Raw genomic sequence first — 17,143 nt, 5'->3', positions numbered from 1 at the left:
TCCTGCCCTCTGCCTTGGAGCTGCTCCATGAACCTCCTGCTTGCTGTGCAGGGGCGGAGGGGGAAGAGGGGTGCTGATGTTAGGGTGTCCCCCTCCCCCGTTCCTGCCCCCCCATCTCCACAGAGCAGGGGTGGGATACGACAGGGCTCAGAATGGAGGGAGCTTGCTGGCAGCAGCTGCTGTCTCAAAGTCTCTCTCTCACACACAGGGTGTGTGTGTCTCTGTCTCTCTCTGCCATGCTGTTCTCCCCCCACCCCCATTTGTGCTGCCTTATAGAGTGTGAGGCTGCATTAACAACGTGTTAACCCTTGAGGGCTCAGGGGAGTGCTAGTTCATCATTTAGCAGTAAGGCATTCCCTGGGAAATATCCCACCCCCTGACTCCACCACCTCAGCCAAGCTTCCATTGGCAAAAAAAGTTCCCTGGAACCTAATCTCCCTATTTACTTTAATTCTTATGGGGAAACTGGATTCGCTTAACATCGTTTCACTTAAAGTAGCATTTTTCAGGAACACAACGACAATATTAAGCGAGGAGTTACTGTATATTTAAAATAATGTAAAACTGTGAGGGCTCTGGGGTGGGGCTGGTGATGAGGGGTTTGGGGTGTGAAAGGGCTCAGGCAGAGGGCTGGGTTGAGGTTGAGGGGTTTGGGAGGGGCTCAGGCTGGGGAAGAGGGTTGGGGTGCAGGGGGTGAGGGCTCTGGCTGGGGATGTGGGCTCTGGGGTAGGACAGGGCTGGAGATGAGGAGTTTGGGGTGCAGACAGGCTGCCCCAGGGTAAAGGGCCCGAGAGGAGGACTCCCCCCAGCCCTCTCCCTGCAGGCAGCAGCAAGCTCCAGGGGAGGGCCCCCCCACTTCCCCCCTGCACCACACTCACCTTGCACCACTGTCACTGCACATGCTCCTAGGGCCCCTCTCAGGTACAGGAAGCCCCCCTGCCTCCCCTGTGGTGGGTGCTGGGGGGAGGGGAGGCTGCCATCACACATGCACCTCCTCCCCTGCTGCTGCCCCTCACTGTAGCCTCACTGGGGGTGGAGGGTGGGGCTTCCCCTTGCCCAGTGTGGGGCAGGAGCTGTGACTGCAGGTGTGGGGGACCCCTGTGCTTGTGGAGGGTCCTGCTGGAAAATGAAAGGGTCTGAGGGAGAAGGGCAGGGTCAGGGTTAGCCTTCCCTGGTGCTAGGGAATGGGGGGCACTAGGACCCTGCGGGAGCAGTTGATGCAGGGAGGCAGCATGGAGCTGCAGGGGAGAGACAGGGATGCTCTGCACACAGAGACCCAGGGAAGGCACGCCCGGGCAGCAAGTGGAGGCCAGGGGGCACTCAGGGCAGACATGAGGGGGCGGCAGGTGGGGGCCCAGGCCCTGAATATTGCTGGAGCCCAGGCACCACGGGCCCATACAACTTGCTGCCCCTGCTCCCAGGTCCTTGTCTATACAGTCGGACATTTCAAACTCTTAAAGGCTTGCTACATGATGGGGTGGGCTGACCATTAGGCCCCACTACTCTTAAGGAGCATGCCACCCCATCACACTGAACTACCATCTTATAATCAATCCTTTTTAAGAAGGGGTCCCATGTATCCAGAGAAACCCTCACTCTACCCCAGGATGTCTCTCAGAATGAATAGCCACAATAGCCACTATGGTCTGTTGCTTCATTGTTTTCCATTGTGGATGTATGGGGGGGTCTATCCCCCTTCCTACTGGGGAGTCTCCCCACAGCATCCTCCAGGCATTGATCATAAACTCAGATTCCCTTGAGTCAAGGCAACACAGCACTGCGGCGTGTGTGTTTTGTAGTGATTCATATTATGGAGAAACTAAACTAGAGAGGAGGAAAAATGGCCTTATATGAGTAACCCAGCAAGCAGTGGAGCAAGCCATTGGGTTTTCATGTCAGCTGATACAGCTGCAATAGGCCTGCCTTTTTCTATAGTTGTCTGGTTATTAGCTGTCTAATGTGCTAAAAAGTGCTTTTGTAATCCATTTGATTAGGTGCCAGTGTTTGACTCGTTATTTAAAGGGTTACTACAAACAATATTTTTGTAAGCCCAGATATATCAGTTTTATGTACTGTCTGAGGGGCATGGACCACAAAATGGGCTTAAAATTTGCCGATTTTCAAGTTCTCCTGTGTTAAGACTACCCCCCTCCAGCCCCAGCATGCACTCCGCTAATGCTATGTAAAGCGCAGAACTCCACTGGAGAGGACAGCGGCTGCAATGCAGGTCTACCTGCATTATATTATTCAGCCACTAGAAGTCTGTTTTCTGGATAGAGTTCCAGACAGAATGTTGTCCTTGGTAAACAATGAAGAGGAAGCTGGAACTCAAGCTGTGTAGAAACTAGTTTGGTGTTTTATATAATAATCACAGGTCTGTCTGTTATTCCATATAGCAAGACAGCAGCCACTTGCTCCAGCGTGGGGTTCTACACTATACTGTATTTTGCAATTTTTTTAAGAAAAACCCTTGTTTTACAAAATAACGATAATCTGTAAGGGGTGGGTATGAGGTTACCAGCACAGTGCATGTTGGGGCATTATGAGGCAGGAAATGGACTTTGTAGAAAGGCACATTTAAAGTCCAATCTGTATTGAATGCCTGTCATTGCTGAGCTATCTGAAGCATCCAGTAAAACATTCTAAAGTGGTTTGCTTTTAGTTTACAAGTCAACGCACCTTTAAATGTACTACCGATAGGTGATATGCTACCCCCAGGGTCTGGCCAGAACATACACAAGATATTTTTTCTACTTATCAAACTGAATAAGGATTACTTTTCCATCACCCATAGTTCATTAGTTAATTCATTCTATTTCTGGGGTAGAGACTGCCAAACATTATAAACAGTACATCAATCCAGCCAGACTTTAAACATTTTATCTTTTCCTACAGATGGAAAATAAGTGATTTTAGCAGCTTCAGTTCAAGTCTAGAGCTGGTTAGTTCACCTGCAAGAAAGGAGAGGAAACTATACTCAGAAAATTCTTGGTGGGATGTCATCTCTTCTCCAAAATCAGATCTTGTTTCTACACCAAGCAGGTCTGAAATTACGGTATTGTTCCCCAGTCTCCCACCATCCTGGGAGAACATCCAGCCCAAACACTCTGGTTGTAAGTTTAAATTCTGCCACTTTATACGATCTGGCATTAGGGGAGTCATGCATGGGCAACACTTGCAGACACATGGCCTGGGCTCATGTAATCTAGATTAATCTGTCCAAGAGGGTGAGAATTAGTTACAGTTGACACTAAACGGCTCCTTTACAATGTGATAACTACTGTCCTGAGGGATCCAGTTACAATCCTGTGGTCCCCTAATAGTTAAAAAATGTTCTCAGTTATTCTACCAATTTCAGTACAGTCACTCTGACATAACTGAAATCAGGGTCCAGCTGGCAAACTACAGGAACTAAGTATATTTTAACCACACTGGGGAGTTTATTGAATTATTATTATTATGCTAATGTCTGGATTCCCTATCCAATGTCAAGGCCCCAAGCATGCATATAGTAAGAGACAGCCCCTATTCCAAAAGGTTTATAGACTAAATAGACAAAGGGAGCTTTATTATGCCCATTATGTAGAGAGATTAAGTGACTTCCCCAGGACCACACAGGAAGCCTGTGGCAGAGTTGAGAATGAATGATGTCCCCTGAGGCCCAGTCCAGTGCCTGAACCACAAGATGATCTTTTCTCCCAGGATATAAATAGTTCCTGCAGCCACCTCCTGGGATCTACAGCAGCTGTAACTTGATGACAGCTTTAACTAATCTCCCAACTAACAAAGCTTAGTTCAGAAAACCCCACCCAGTCGCACTGTACTGTCATGGGAGAGAACCAGCCATCCCAGGCACCGATTGCCCTCGGTTTTCTGAAGTACCGGTCACACACCAGGCATCACCAAACACTTGACACTTACACGTATGCCTACACCTGGCACTGGGGGGCATGATTCCCAGCTTGAGGAGACAAACCTATGCTAGCTCTCGTCACCACAACAGCGCACGCGGCAGGAGGGGCTAGCCACCCTGAGCTCCTGCCCAGAGATACTAGGTATGTATTTGGAGCAGGTAGTCCTCTCCCACCACTCACATCACCCCAGCTAGGCTATTTTTAGCCTGCTAGCTCACTGCGAGCGAGTGCAGCTATGTCTCCTCCAGCTGGGAATCACACCCCCAGCTCCAAGCAGAGACACCCCAAAACGGAATTGATTAGCTAGCACTGGGCCCTGCCAGTGCAGGATTGCTGCTTGCAGTGGATTCTGGGGCACTCTGGCCAGTTAGAGATTATAGGGACTGCACAGGAAGACAGGGCACCCCTGGGGCCCTGAGCACAGCTCACTCATCACAGCTTTGGATGTTAAAGGGCCCAGGTTGGAACCACTGACGCACAGTAAAGTTGTGCCGGGGTTTTCATTAGTAGCAGGAGGACACTAGTGCACAGGGAAATTCGTCAGAACACACGGCGTCATTCCTTACTCTTTTCCAAGAGCTTCTGGGATCTTGAATAGCTATCGGCATGGCCACCAGAGAGTGGGGCATCACAGCCCCTTCACAGGCACCAGGTAGAAGTCTCTCCTAGGAGAGACGATGCTGGCCAGGACATCAGCGTTAGGCCTTCTCCTTTGGCGACGCACCGTCGAGACACTGGCATCTAACACAGCCAGGCAGGCATTTTGTGTTGAGGACAGCCCCTGTCATAGCACGGCATCAGGCACCATGCTGCCAGGTCAGCGCCCAGAGCAGTGTTTGAACCTGCAGCCTGGCTGGGGCTGGGAACAAGGTGCACGTTTAACAGGGAGGGGGATTAACCATTGAGACACCTGGCCAGGAGATGTGGTCAATTTGCCATCACTTGGAGTCTTCAAATCAGGAGTGAACATCCTTCGGAAGAGGCACACTAGTTCAACCACGAGTTACCGTGAGAATCACGGAGTAGAGTCCTACGGCCTATGTTAAGCAATGGTCTAACTAACGGATCATAATGGTCCCTTCTAGCTTTAGAATCTGTGAACCCCCCCTAAAAAGCAAGAGTACATAGTAAATTGGATGTTATCTGAAACCAGTTCTACCTCTGAGGAGAACTGGGCAGACTGAGCTCCACCTCGGTTTCCCCTTTCAGAGGATTACATTAGCACATGTTAATATTCAGTAGCTGTCCCCCCACTTTGAGTTTGTGTCTCTTTCTTTTAAAAGTCCTGGATCTGAAGACAGAGCAGTCCCAGGATCTGTGCCGTCTCACTCATGCCAGTCTTGATGGGATAGGAGTTTGCAAGACATCTGCGATGCCCTCAGGTCGGAGCAAAGGCGAAGAATACGAAAGGTGAGTGCCATGACCTGGCACCCCTGAGAACGTCAGACACAGATACAGGCAGCTGCTCTCATGTAGCTGGGACTCAGGAAGAATTACAGAAGTGTAGGACTGGAAGAGACCTTGAGAGTTCATCTAATCCAGTCCCCTGCACTCAAGGCGGAACTACATAATAACTAGACCATTCCTGACAGGTGTTTATCCAACGGACTCTTAAAAATCTCCAATGATGGAGATTCCACAACCTCCCTGGGCAATTTATTCCAGTGCTTAAATTGCTGCAATTTAAGCCCATTACTTCTTGTCCTATCCTCAGAGGTTAATGAGAACAATTTTTCTCCCTCCTCTTTGTAACAACCTTTATGTACTTGAAAACTGTTATCATGTCCCACCTCAGTCTTCTCTTCTCCAGACTAAAGAAACCCAATTTTTTCAATCTGCCCTCATAGGTCAAGTTTTCTAGACATTTAATAATTTTTGTTGCTCACCTCTGGACTCTCCAATTTGTCCACATCTTTCCTGAAGTGTGGCACCCAGAACTGGACACAGTACTACAGTTGAGGCCTTATTAGTGCAGAGTGAAGCAGAAAAATTACTTCTCGTGCCTTGCTCACAACACTCCTGCTAATCCATCCCAGAATGATGATTGGTTTTTTTTTTGCAACAGCATTACCCTGTTGACTCCTATTTAGCTTGTGATCCACTATGAACCCCAGATCCTTTTCTGTAGTACTCCTTCCTAGGCAGTCATTTCCCATATGTATGTGTTCAATTGATTGTTCTTTCCTAAGTGGAGTAGTTTGCATTTATCCTTATTGAATTTCATCCTATTTACTTCAAAAGAAGTTTAAGCTCCGACAGTGATAGGTCTCTCTCTCTCACACACTCGCTCCTTGTCTGCTAGCAGTGGAGGAGGAAGAGAAGCTCCTATCCTCTTTCTTCCTTTGGTGCATTATTCCTTCCATTTGTCTCCCTACCCCCAGGGCTCCTGGGGACACAGGCTTCCTAAAGATCACCACCGTGAATCGCAAGGGCAAATTCGTTCGAATCCTCAACACCTCATTGGACCAAGACATGGACCTGAGTGGCTTCATCATCCAGCAGTGGATGGGAGGGTACCCGGTGTCCATCTACCGCTTCCCCCCAGACACCACGCTGCCCGCACTGCATCACATCACGGTAAGCAGCAGGCCCATTTGTGGCATGATGCACTGCCTGCTCAGTGGCTCGAAAGGTGAGAACTGAGTGACTAAGAAAACCAGAGACTCTGGGCCCCATTCTCCATTACACTACAGCCGCTGCAGACACCTCTGGTGGCATAAAAGTGCCCTTAAAGGGGTGATAAATGGCCCCCTGAGGGTACCTCCTGTGCAGGGCTGGCGTGGAGGTGGCCCAATGGCTTGTAACAGGGTACTCACTGCTGGAGCGTCTCCTCTGCCCGATCAGACACTCCCTTCCTTCGCTCAAGGAGTCGCAGTGCCTCTCCTTGGTGGCTTGGTCTCCAGCCAGCTCCTATGCCGTCTTCCCCTGCCAGGTTAAGAAAGTCTCACCAGACCAGCAGCCGGGGTACCTTTCTAGGCAGTGCCACTGTCCCAGTGGCTGGTAGGGAAACCCAGCCCCACCCACTACTCTGCTTTCCAGTCCAGGGGCCCACAACCAGCAGCCCAGGTCTGCACCATCTCAACCCTTGCTGCTATTTCCCTGGGCCTCTTCCTACTCCACAGGCTTCCTCCACCACCCCTGTGGGTAAACCCTTCCCACCAACCACAGGGCTCGGGCTCGGGCTCCGAGTTTCCTCCTCCTCCTCTCCTCACTAGGCCCAGAGAGAGACTGCAGCCCCTTCAGCTCTCACTTCCTGGCTTTATACAAGCCCCACCTATTCCTAGCCAAATGGGCTCCATCTTCACTTCCGGCTTGTCAGTCAAGCTTATGTCTTCCCCCAGGTGCAGCCTGCCAGGTTAATTAGCCCCTTCTGAGCCACCTTTACCCCTTCAGGGGTGTGTGGGGAGAAGACCCCATCACACGGCTCTAGGCCAGCCCTGCTCCCAGCCCCCAGCATAAGGGATATGTCAGGGCCCGTCAGGGTTGTTGAAAGAGGGGGCCGTGGTGGGGAGGGGATGTAGGGTGACCAGACAGTAAGTGTGAAAAATCGGGCCGGGGGCAGGGGGTAATAGGTGCCTATATAAGAAAAAGGCCCAAATATTGGGACTGTCCCTATAATATTGGGACATCTGGTCACCCTCAGGGGATGTGTCTAGAGTGCATTGAGCTATGGCTATTCTTGCTTCCCATAGGGGGGCATGAAAAGCAGAGTGTAAATTAGAGCAGCCCTGCAGCTGCCCTAACTTTAACCAAGCGCATGGAGGTAGGCCCCAGAGTATGAGAAAAGCAAAGGGGGCTTAAAGCCACCTTAACACTTTCCCCTCTCCACCCTCCCCCACACACCTCTCTTCCTGCCCCAAGCAAAGGAGGGGAGGGAGGGAAAGGGGCCCTGCCTGCTGCTGCAGGACAGACAAGAGGATGAGGGCAGGACAAAGGCTGCCTCACGCATTAGGGTTCAGCAAAGGACAGAAGGAGCCTCCTCCAGTTGAGTTCTTCATCTCACAATGTCCCGGGTGCTGTGCTGTCTCAGAGGTGCCTGACTCAGTGGGAAGGGGAAGCTGGTGAGGGAAGAGCCACAAACAACACACAGAGCTGTATAGAAGAGTCAGTTGCCAGGCTAGGCAGCATCTCCCTTCAGGGGTTCCCCCAGCATTCCTGAGATGGGTGGGGGAAGTGGCAGAGCCCAAGCTTTGGGGGCCCCAGAGCTGTGAAGCTCACACCCCCAACAGGATTTCGCCCAGCCCAGCCCTCCCCATTTTTAAAACAACACTTGACACTGTGTGTTTGGCAGAGGCCTTTTCTGGTTTAGCCACTCTTGGCCCCAGTGCAGCAGGCCCTGGCCTCTCATCAGTGATGGCACAGCAGCCTGGGAAGCCGCCTGGCCAAACTGTAAGGTGGATGGAAAGCTATCGCCAGCCAGAGCTACAGAGCATAGACATGGGCTACCAGAACAAGGAGTAAAGTAGGCAGTGCAGTCTAATGGCTAGAGCAGGGGCCTTGGAGGCAGGATTCCTGGGTTCCATTCCCAGCTCCACCACCGCACGCTGCGTGACCTTGGGCGAGTCATTTCTTGGGGTCTCTCTTTACCCATCTGTGAAATGGAAACAACCGTACCTACCACACAGGGGTGTTGTGCGCCTTGGGGCCCAATCCTGCCCCTGTGCTTATGCCAAGGAGAACCTTGCTCTGCAAGCGGCCCTGCTGGCTAATGTCAGGAAAGTACTTGAAAGCCCTCAGATGATAGGCGATATAGAGAGGGATGTGCTGGCGTAAGCGATACGGCGTGAGCTCCAGGAGCTGCACAGACACGATTCCCTTTCCCAGGGGCAGGACATGTTCATCCGATTGTAAGCTCTTTGGGGCAGGGGCTGTCTTTTTTTCCGTGTTTGTACAGCACTGAGTGCAATGAAGCCCTGGTCCACAACTAGAGCGCCTAGGCATGCCACTAAAACAAATAACCAGCAATAACAATCTGCCCTGGTTTTTAGGTCTGGGCTGCAGGAACTGATTGCACCCATAAAAAATCCACAGACGTGACAGTGAGGGCCCAGCAGTATTTCCGAACAGGCCCAGAATGCACCACAGTCCTCAGCAATGCAAAGGGCCAGGTGAGTTGCAGTTGGGGGCATGCCGGGGTGGGAGGGGTGCTGTATTCGTTTGTACACCTCTCTGTGTCAGGCAGAGCGGCCGTGGGCGGCTGATAGCCCCAAGGTGGGCTCACATCATGGGAACCTTACCACGGGGCTGCAAGGCAGACAGTGCGGATCTACCAGGGCATGCCTGCAGGACGATCTCCCCTGCACACACATAGCGGTGACCCTGTTACTGACCTGCTGGATATGTCAGGGCTGGGGTAATATGCAACAAGTGATTCTTCACAGGCAGCCTGAGCCGTAGGTTAAAACCCAGGCACCTGACGCTGCTTTCAGGACCTGTGTTCCCCCATGGCCAGCACAGGCAGGAGGGAGCTCCCCTCTCCTTCCCCTAGTGAGGGGCGAAACTAGCTCGGGGCTTGCTGAGAAGTGTAGTCCCCCGAGCAGCCAGGGTCATAGTCTGGGATCTTGACAAAGCCTGCTGGAAAATGGGACTGGGTTTATAACGGGCTCCTTTCAGAGCTGGTGCTCGGCCTTGGCATAAGCAGACTAAGCAATTGCCTAGGGCCCCAAGCAGCTCAAGGGGGGTCCCCCATTCACTTGTTTAGTATGTGTTGCCCCCCCTAATTACTCCTGCTTAGGGCCCCCAATGGGCTAGCACCACCTCTGGCTCCTTTTGCCACAGAACAAGGAGAGACTTGGAGGAAGCTTCTGGGACTTCTCCTAGAAGAAGGGGGAAAGTCCCCCTTTTGGGGGGCTGCTCTTTACTGTGGTGTAACTGGGGTGGCCCTTTCCATTGGTTCGCCTTGCCACAGTGACCCTTTCCGCTTCCAGTGCGGAAGGCAGTTCCTTGCTGGAGGCACAGCTGGATCACGCTCATCCCGCAGCGGTGGTTCCTGTCCCGCGGGGCTGGGGCTGGCTCCCGCTCCGGGCATTGTGACCTGGCACGTGGGGTCATGTTGGAGGGGTGGCCCGGCCGAGCTCACGCGGCATTCTGTGACCCCGTGCACCAGCTCCTAATGCCCGGAGCGGGGAGCCTCTGCCTCTGCAGGGTGGGCTCTCTCTCCACTCCCACCCCAGGGCCTGCCCTCTGCACTGGGCTGGGATTAGGGATGTGGTCCCATGGCGGAGGGTGGTGCTGGGGTATTGGAGCCTGCTCAGCAGCTTCATATAGTGCACCCAGTGAATCAGGAGGCCCCCTGCACAGTCCTGACTGGGGATGCATTTCAGTCCAAGGAGTCTGTATAACCAGGACAGCAAACCAGAAATTGTAAACCAGCTGGGACCATCTGGCGACTAGGGGGATCTCTCGGGTCTGGAGCACAGTGTGTCTGTTTCAGCCAGAGCTTTGTCTGCCTGCCATAGAGCTGACTCTGTGCCCTACAAGCCCCATCACGTCTTCTCCACCCAGGAGCAATTGCTTGGTGCTTCTGCAGAAGTGAGGGGACTGAGTGCTCCATAGGGCTGCCTCGCTGACTCTCCCTCATCTGTCGGGCTCATTCCCGTCCATGGAATCAGTAATTACAGCCCAAGGCCTCTGCAGTCTTGCACAGCAGCTTATTCGCCACTTCCCCTTGTATCCAATTAGTCAAGTAAGGCATTTTGCATGCGGTAATGCTACACATTTAAATTCCTAAGCGCATCTGTAACTTACATTTAAAAGGGACAGTGATTTTGATTTTGATTTAGCTGGGGCTTGGTCCTGCTTTGAGCAGGGGGTTGGACTAGATGAACCTCCTAAGGTCCCTTCCAACCCAGAGGTTCTAGGATTCTAGGATTTTTCTGTATGTTAAACAAATACCAATTATTCCAAACTGGCTGACTGAGCATGCACATTAGTGTCCGAGATTATAGCCACTGCTGGTGTTGAGGTTGAGACGCAGTGACTGGTTAACAGCTCCTTTTTCTAATGCACATGGTGACTCAGACGATCTCTAGAATGGCTGGACAGCGTGGGGAATCTGGAGTAGAGCCGGTCAGAAAACCATTGGCGGAATCGTTTTCGGTGGGAGAACACTGTTCTCTCAAAGTCAAAACACTTTGGTTCAGAAAAAAACCGGGACCAAAGCTTCAACAATGTCCCATTCTGACATTTTCAGATCGCAGCATTCTGATCTTTTGTTTTGAAATTATTTTTCGTTTCAAATGGTTTTGGTTTTATATTATATTGTAATCTAAAATGTAAAAAGTCACTTGAAACATCATTTCAATAAACCCCAAACTTTTCTTTTTTTTTTTGCCATTTTCTTTCATGGAGAACTTTGCAATGTGCGGATTTTGTTCTTAAGTGGGACAAAGGCAAATCTCGAAAGCTTTTGCTCAATGGAATTTCTGTCTTCGGAACAGTTCTAATCAGTGGTCCAAATTTGAGAGTATTTGAGTTAACAGTTCCTGAGATACAGCCTCCTCTCCTCCCCAAAAAATCACTTGATAGCAACATTTTACAGTTCTTATAATGTTTTGTGCACACCTGGGGCTCAACTATAAATCTAATCCTCCCCAAACTGAAGTCACCTGCTGAGAATTGATCTCTGCTAATGCCCAGCACCCTTTGCCCCTTCAGGGAAGCAATATTTAAAAGTTAGCCAGTGTAAAAGTTGGATCTACAATGTGGTTTGAGCCAAGTTGACAAATCAGTGAAAGTCGTTTGTGTATGTGCAGCAAGTCTGGGGCTCTACTGAAAGCTAGAGGGCTTGCAGGCAGCCTGCTATATAAGAGTAAGGTGATGGCTGAGGGTGTTATGTGGTGACCCTTGATCTGCCACAGCAGTACTTGTGTGCTGTGAGATTAACTCCCAGCCCTTGGTGGCGCTCCAAGAATGTGTGCTCTGTGCAATTGGCAGATATGCCTTTGGAGAGTTTTGCTTCTGGTTCAAGAGCAGTTATTTCAAAGTGTTCTAAAATCCACATGCACACTCAGCTGGGTTTGAAAATGACTATGCCATATCAGGGCCAGGGATAGAGTTAGTGATCTAAGTGTGGGGTCATTGTCCTCTAGTTCCTCAGATAACCCCCCCCCCCAGGAGCTGCTTTTAATAGACACATTACTCTAAAACTCACATGCACAAGGCGATTGTTTTGAAAAGTGGTATGCTGCAAAATGGTGTGGGGTAAAGTAAATGGTGAAAATTTGAGATCATTTGGTCAAGGGGTTGCTGAAATATAGCCCCAGCCCCCCCAATATAACATTTTCAGCTTCTAATAGCGTTTTTTGGTGCAGATCTAAGGAAAAATCTAAGACTCTGCCCCTCATTAAATGCATAGCATGGAGTGGCCTTGAGCTCACCTCATATTTGTACTTCCCGGTTTTCATAGGTTTAAGTATAGGTGCACATTCTGGAAGGGGATTAGGCAGCGCTGGGCAACCTTCATTACGTATTAACAAAGTTTTTGAGCAGTTATTAAAGATCTATGGCACAACCTCAGAGAAGGAATGTTTTACACCTAGTACTGAGCCAGCCGGTCACTCTCCTTAGACTGCTTCCTCACTCCCAACATAGCAGATATGTCAGGCAAAGCATGTCTGCAGTTCTGCCCCGCGGCCCTCACCGCTGTCCATTGGGACTTCCCGAGAGCATCAAAGGAGCCCGCCAAGGCGCACCACTGCGGCTGGGCTGGGGGACCTGCGATGAAGCAAGTAGTTCAGCGTTAGGTGCAGAAGGTGGAGACGTTATCCTCCCGCGTAGTGAGGGGGGACGGAAGGGTAGCACAGAGGATGGCTCCTGCTCAGGGAAGCTCAGCAGCACACAAGCACCGTTCCCCATTTCCTCCCGTGGATGTTTTCCCTCCACACACTCTCACCAGCTCTCTTGGAGTCCGGGCGAGTGAAAGCCAAAAGAACTAGGTTCTATTCCCCGCCCTTCCACTGCCTCAGTTTCCCATCAGTACAGTGGGGTCAGGAGAGCTGACTCACACCTTTGAAGATCCTTAGCTGAAAGGTGCTGTGTAAGCATTGCACGGGCTTCTGGGGAGCTTCCAGGCAGAGTTCAAGGCGCTGACTTTAATCTGTAACGACTGAAATGGTTTGGGTCCTGGTAAGCTGAGAATCCATCTCTCCCCACCTATGCTGCAGCGGCAGCCGACAGAGGCCTTGGAGCCGCAGTTCCTGGAATTAAATTAGAGGGATCCGTTAGCAGAGTGTCCCCCTGGAGGCCCCTCTAAAATCGACTCCCCTCCTTGCTATACCGCAGATGAGTTTGTGAAGCTTGTGGGGGAGGAGTGGGCTTACAAGTGGTCAGGCAGGTTTGCCTGTGTTGGTGTATTTCTGTAGGGGAGCTTGTTAATTAGAGGACTGTGCAAGTGAACATGGTTCTGTGGTTGAGATGCCTGGAGCCGTGGCCCGGTGTCCAACAAATGGAGCTAGATACTGGCGATCTAGAGTAGCAAAGCATTACGGAGGAGGAGGATGAAGATTGGGAGAACAGGGAGCAGCCTCCTCAGTGGGATTCTCTGGCCCGTTACACTGAGTTTTCAGGAGACATGCACTCAGCTCTCTCTGTCACAGCTGCCACTGGGGGCGATGGACACAGGCCCCGGCTGCGTGACAGCAGCCAGGAAGTAAAGCTGTCTCTAACCAGCATGCTGGCGTGTCTCCGCTTTGCTTCCCCTTGGCTGCAGGGGGGAGCACCAGGTGTGTAGCACACAAGCAGGTATCCTTCCCACGAGCAAAAGGTTTTGATTTTCAACTTCCCAGCTTTCATCTCTCTGGTGAAGGCTTTCCTGCTGTACCTCTGCTGCTCCAGGTACACTGCCCAGCAGCTGCCAGTGGAATCATCTTCCCAACAAAGCTGCCTCCTTGTGTCCGAGTACAGGAAGCACAGGGATCTGAGCTGAGATGGATGCTGGAAGCAGGGCTAATTGCAGCCCTGAGCTTGGCAACAGCCTTTTTGCACTCATGTCGCCTTGTGGCCTTGTTGCTGTCCCCTGGCCCGGAGCCTCTCCTGGGAGCTATGTCTGGGTTAGACAGCATCCCTCTGATTCCAGGAGGGGGAAGGATAGACAGTGAAATCTGCAGGTGTTCTCAATATTCTAAGGTTTCAGAGTAGCAGCCGTGTTAGTCTGTATTCGCAAAAAGAAAAGGAGTACTTGTGGCACCTTAGAGACTAACCAATTTATTTGAGCATGAGCTTTCGTGAGCTACAGCTCACTTCATCGGATGCATACCGTGGAAACTGCAGCAGACTTTATATACACACAGAGATCATGAAACAATACCTCCTCCCACCCCACTGTCCTGCTGGTAATAGCTTATCTAAAGTGATCATCAAGTTGGGCCATTTCCAGCACAAATCCAGGTTTTCTCACCCTCTACCCCCCCACACACAAACTCACTCTCCTGCTGGTAATAGCCCATCCAAAGTCTCTGTGTGTATATAAAGTCTGCTGCAGTTTCCATGGTATGCAGCTGATGAAGTGAGCTGTAGCTCACGAAAGCTTATGCTCAAATAAATTGGTTAGTCTCTAAGGTGCCACAAGTCCTCCTTTTCTTTTTTCAATATTCCAAGGCTTTCCCCAACGTGTCCCGAACCCCAGCTTTCTCCTAGGGGCTGCTCCCACCCACAGGCTTTCCCATCACAGCAAAACATCAGCCACTTCCCTGTCGGTCACCACACCGCCCCAAGGCCACAAAAGCTGCGCTGGTCATTCCTCTGTCAGCAGTTGTCCTTTGCCTCCCTACAGAGCCAAGCCCAGCCTCAGAAGCAGCGTTTTCTTCCCTCCCCACAGTCTGCCATGTGGTGGTCGGTTTATTGCTCCCACCCGGGTCAGAGTTTCAGTAACAGGCTGTGGGGGGGCCATGACAAGCACCGAGCAGGAATAAATCCAGCCAGTGGAGCAGTTGGAATGTGAGGAGGGAGAACCAAGGGATAGAGGGGCCTGGAGAATAATCCTCTCTCTTTCCTTTCCTCCCCTCACTCCCTTGGCCTGTCCGAGACTCTCTCCAGGTACACGGCCCCTCACAGATTCACAGCAGCCGCAGACGCCTACAGTGATAACACGGACCTTTCGGTGGACAAGTTCCCACTCGCTGGAGAAGGAGAGGAAGCAGAAGAACCTCTGCCCCAGAAGGATCAGCAATGGGTCCCTGCAGCGCCATGCAGAGGGAGGACAGGCAGACCACCAGCTGTACTGCAGGAGGCCAGGTAAAAACCCTGGCTGGAGTGAAACACTCAGCAGAGCTCCTCTCCTGGGCCTGGCACAAGGGGCCTGATGCCCAGTCACACAAAGGCTCCTTTGCCCCATCCCTGCAGGGGGCCTCGCTGCTGGTGTGGAGCTGCTGTGAGAGCTCTGCCCCAGCCCTGCTCCCAGGCCCCAGTGGAGAGGGCAGGTTGGAGGTAGGCCGGGCAGGGGAATGGGAGGCTGGGAGTGGAGACTGGCTGGCTGGAATGTGCTGTGCTCGGGCTAGTCTCTTCTTCCTAACACCCACTCAAGGCCATGGGAGGCAGAGCATATGCTGGAGCTGCTCTAACTTACTCCCGGAGGTGGGGAGTCCACCACCTGCCCCAGACCATGGAAAGACCAAAAGGTGCCTTGAAACTGGCTTTGCCAAGCTCTCCCCTTCCTGCCACAAGGGGAGGGGCAGAAGAACTGAAAATCAGGGCCAAGGGGTGCAATGTCTGATCCTCTAGGGTTTTTCTGGCTCAACTAGGCCTTTAGCACTGATATAGCTGCTACATTATGAGTCAGGGGCAGGGAGAATCATACAGCAGCAGCAGATAGCGTGAAGGAAGTTGAAGTTGGGAAATCAGAGAAGAGGCAGAGGCTAAGCCAAGTTTGGCCAACACGTAGCAGGGAGTTTATTGAGCCAAGAGTGTGAGGCACCCCCAAATGGCCAGGATATAAGAGCTGAGCTGTAACAGTGATCGTATTTGTGCTGAGAGTGGGTGTAACGGAAATTCATACTTCAGGGGCTCAGCTGGGTGCTGCTGCTGGGGTGAGGCAGGAAAGTTCTCTCCCAGGGACAGCATTGCATAACTGGCCAGGTGCATTACGGGCTTTTCACGGGCGAGATGTAGGACGCCAAAGCAGACAGAATATTGATCGGAGCTGATATTGCACATTTCAGAAAGGCTGGTGGTTCCTCTAAATGAGATTCCATACCAGTAGCTGATGGTTTGAAACATTCCCAGCAGTAAAATGAAGCCCCTGAATTGACTGAGACTGATGAAAAGTGTTGGTAACAGATTACTAACACTCATCCAGCTTACGTGGTGCATCGTGAATGGGTCCTGTTTCTCCTCACAGGGACAGGAAGCACTTTCCTGTTGGCTCTTCAAACAGGAACCATCTGGGAGACCCTTCAAATGGCGGTAAGAGGAAAATCCAGCCTGGACCCAGAGAGACAGTTCACAAGACTGTCTCTTTCTCAGTTGAGAACTTACCTTCCATATCAGGTGCGTTGGTGCAGAGCAGCACAGTGCTACATACCCTACAAAATAGTTTGGTACTAAACCAGCTCAGCCAATCCAGCACTGACTTGCACAGTGGCACTCACCCTCGGTGTCAGGCAACCTGCATTCAGATGATTTTGAACAAAACAGTTTCATGTCAGTGGATACACTACGTGAACCAAGTAGCCATGAAAATGCTCCCCAACCCCCAGGACTGTCTGGAAAGCACCTGTTCCCTACTTTCAGCCTGTGTTTCCTCTGCCCAGAATGCCAGGCCCTCGCCCAGGTCTGGAATGTATAATCACCCCTTACCCACAACCCCACAGCAGGTTCCAGAAAGAGGGCACACCTCAGACTGGCAATTGTAACGTTCTCTTTACTATCAACATCAAGAAGATCCTCCCATGGCGTAAAGCGCCCTAGTGTTGCTGACTTCCCCAGAACTCCGCCAGCTTATAGCAGCTGAGGGGCTGGCTCACACTGGCAACGTGAATGTACTCTCCTTAGAGCACCGAGCATGTTCCACCAACCACCCAGCATAACCCTCCTGTGCCCTCCCACAGATCTCCAGCCCTCCACCTCGCTGCACCTCCCCTGCCAGCGTCGGGACTCTCCCACAGTCCCCGTGTGATGATATGGTGGTCACTCCCGTGCAGCTCCGGTTGGCTGAGCATGGCCCAGCTGATGAGCCCTGCCTCACTTCCCTTCGCCTGGGTTATAAACGAGTCCAGACAGACCTATTACATCAA

General features: G+C 51.5%; 1 protein-coding gene across 1 annotated transcript in view; it reads left to right on the top strand.

Moving 5' to 3' along the window:
- Nucleotides 1-17,143, top strand: part of LMNTD2 (lamin tail domain containing 2) — a 44,525-nt gene that overhangs the window by 22,165 nt on the left and 5,217 nt on the right. The window contains exons 7-12 of the mRNA XM_073350315.1: nt 2,896-3,113; nt 5,198-5,324; nt 6,296-6,491; nt 8,903-9,022; nt 14,938-15,146; nt 16,249-16,313. Coding sequence (XP_073206416.1) covers nt 2,896-3,113; nt 5,198-5,324; nt 6,296-6,491; nt 8,903-9,022; nt 14,938-15,146; nt 16,249-16,313 — 935 coding nt within the window. The remainder of the gene's footprint in view (nt 1-2,895; nt 3,114-5,197; nt 5,325-6,295; nt 6,492-8,902; nt 9,023-14,937; nt 15,147-16,248; nt 16,314-17,143) is intronic.

This window comes from Lepidochelys kempii, chromosome 6, assembly GCF_965140265.1.
Source record: "Lepidochelys kempii isolate rLepKem1 chromosome 6, rLepKem1.hap2, whole genome shotgun sequence".
Taxonomy (NCBI): Eukaryota; Metazoa; Chordata; order Testudines; family Cheloniidae; genus Lepidochelys; species Lepidochelys kempii.
The sequence above is the reverse complement of the archived record's forward strand: the minus strand, read 5'-3'. Positions and strand labels throughout refer to the sequence as shown.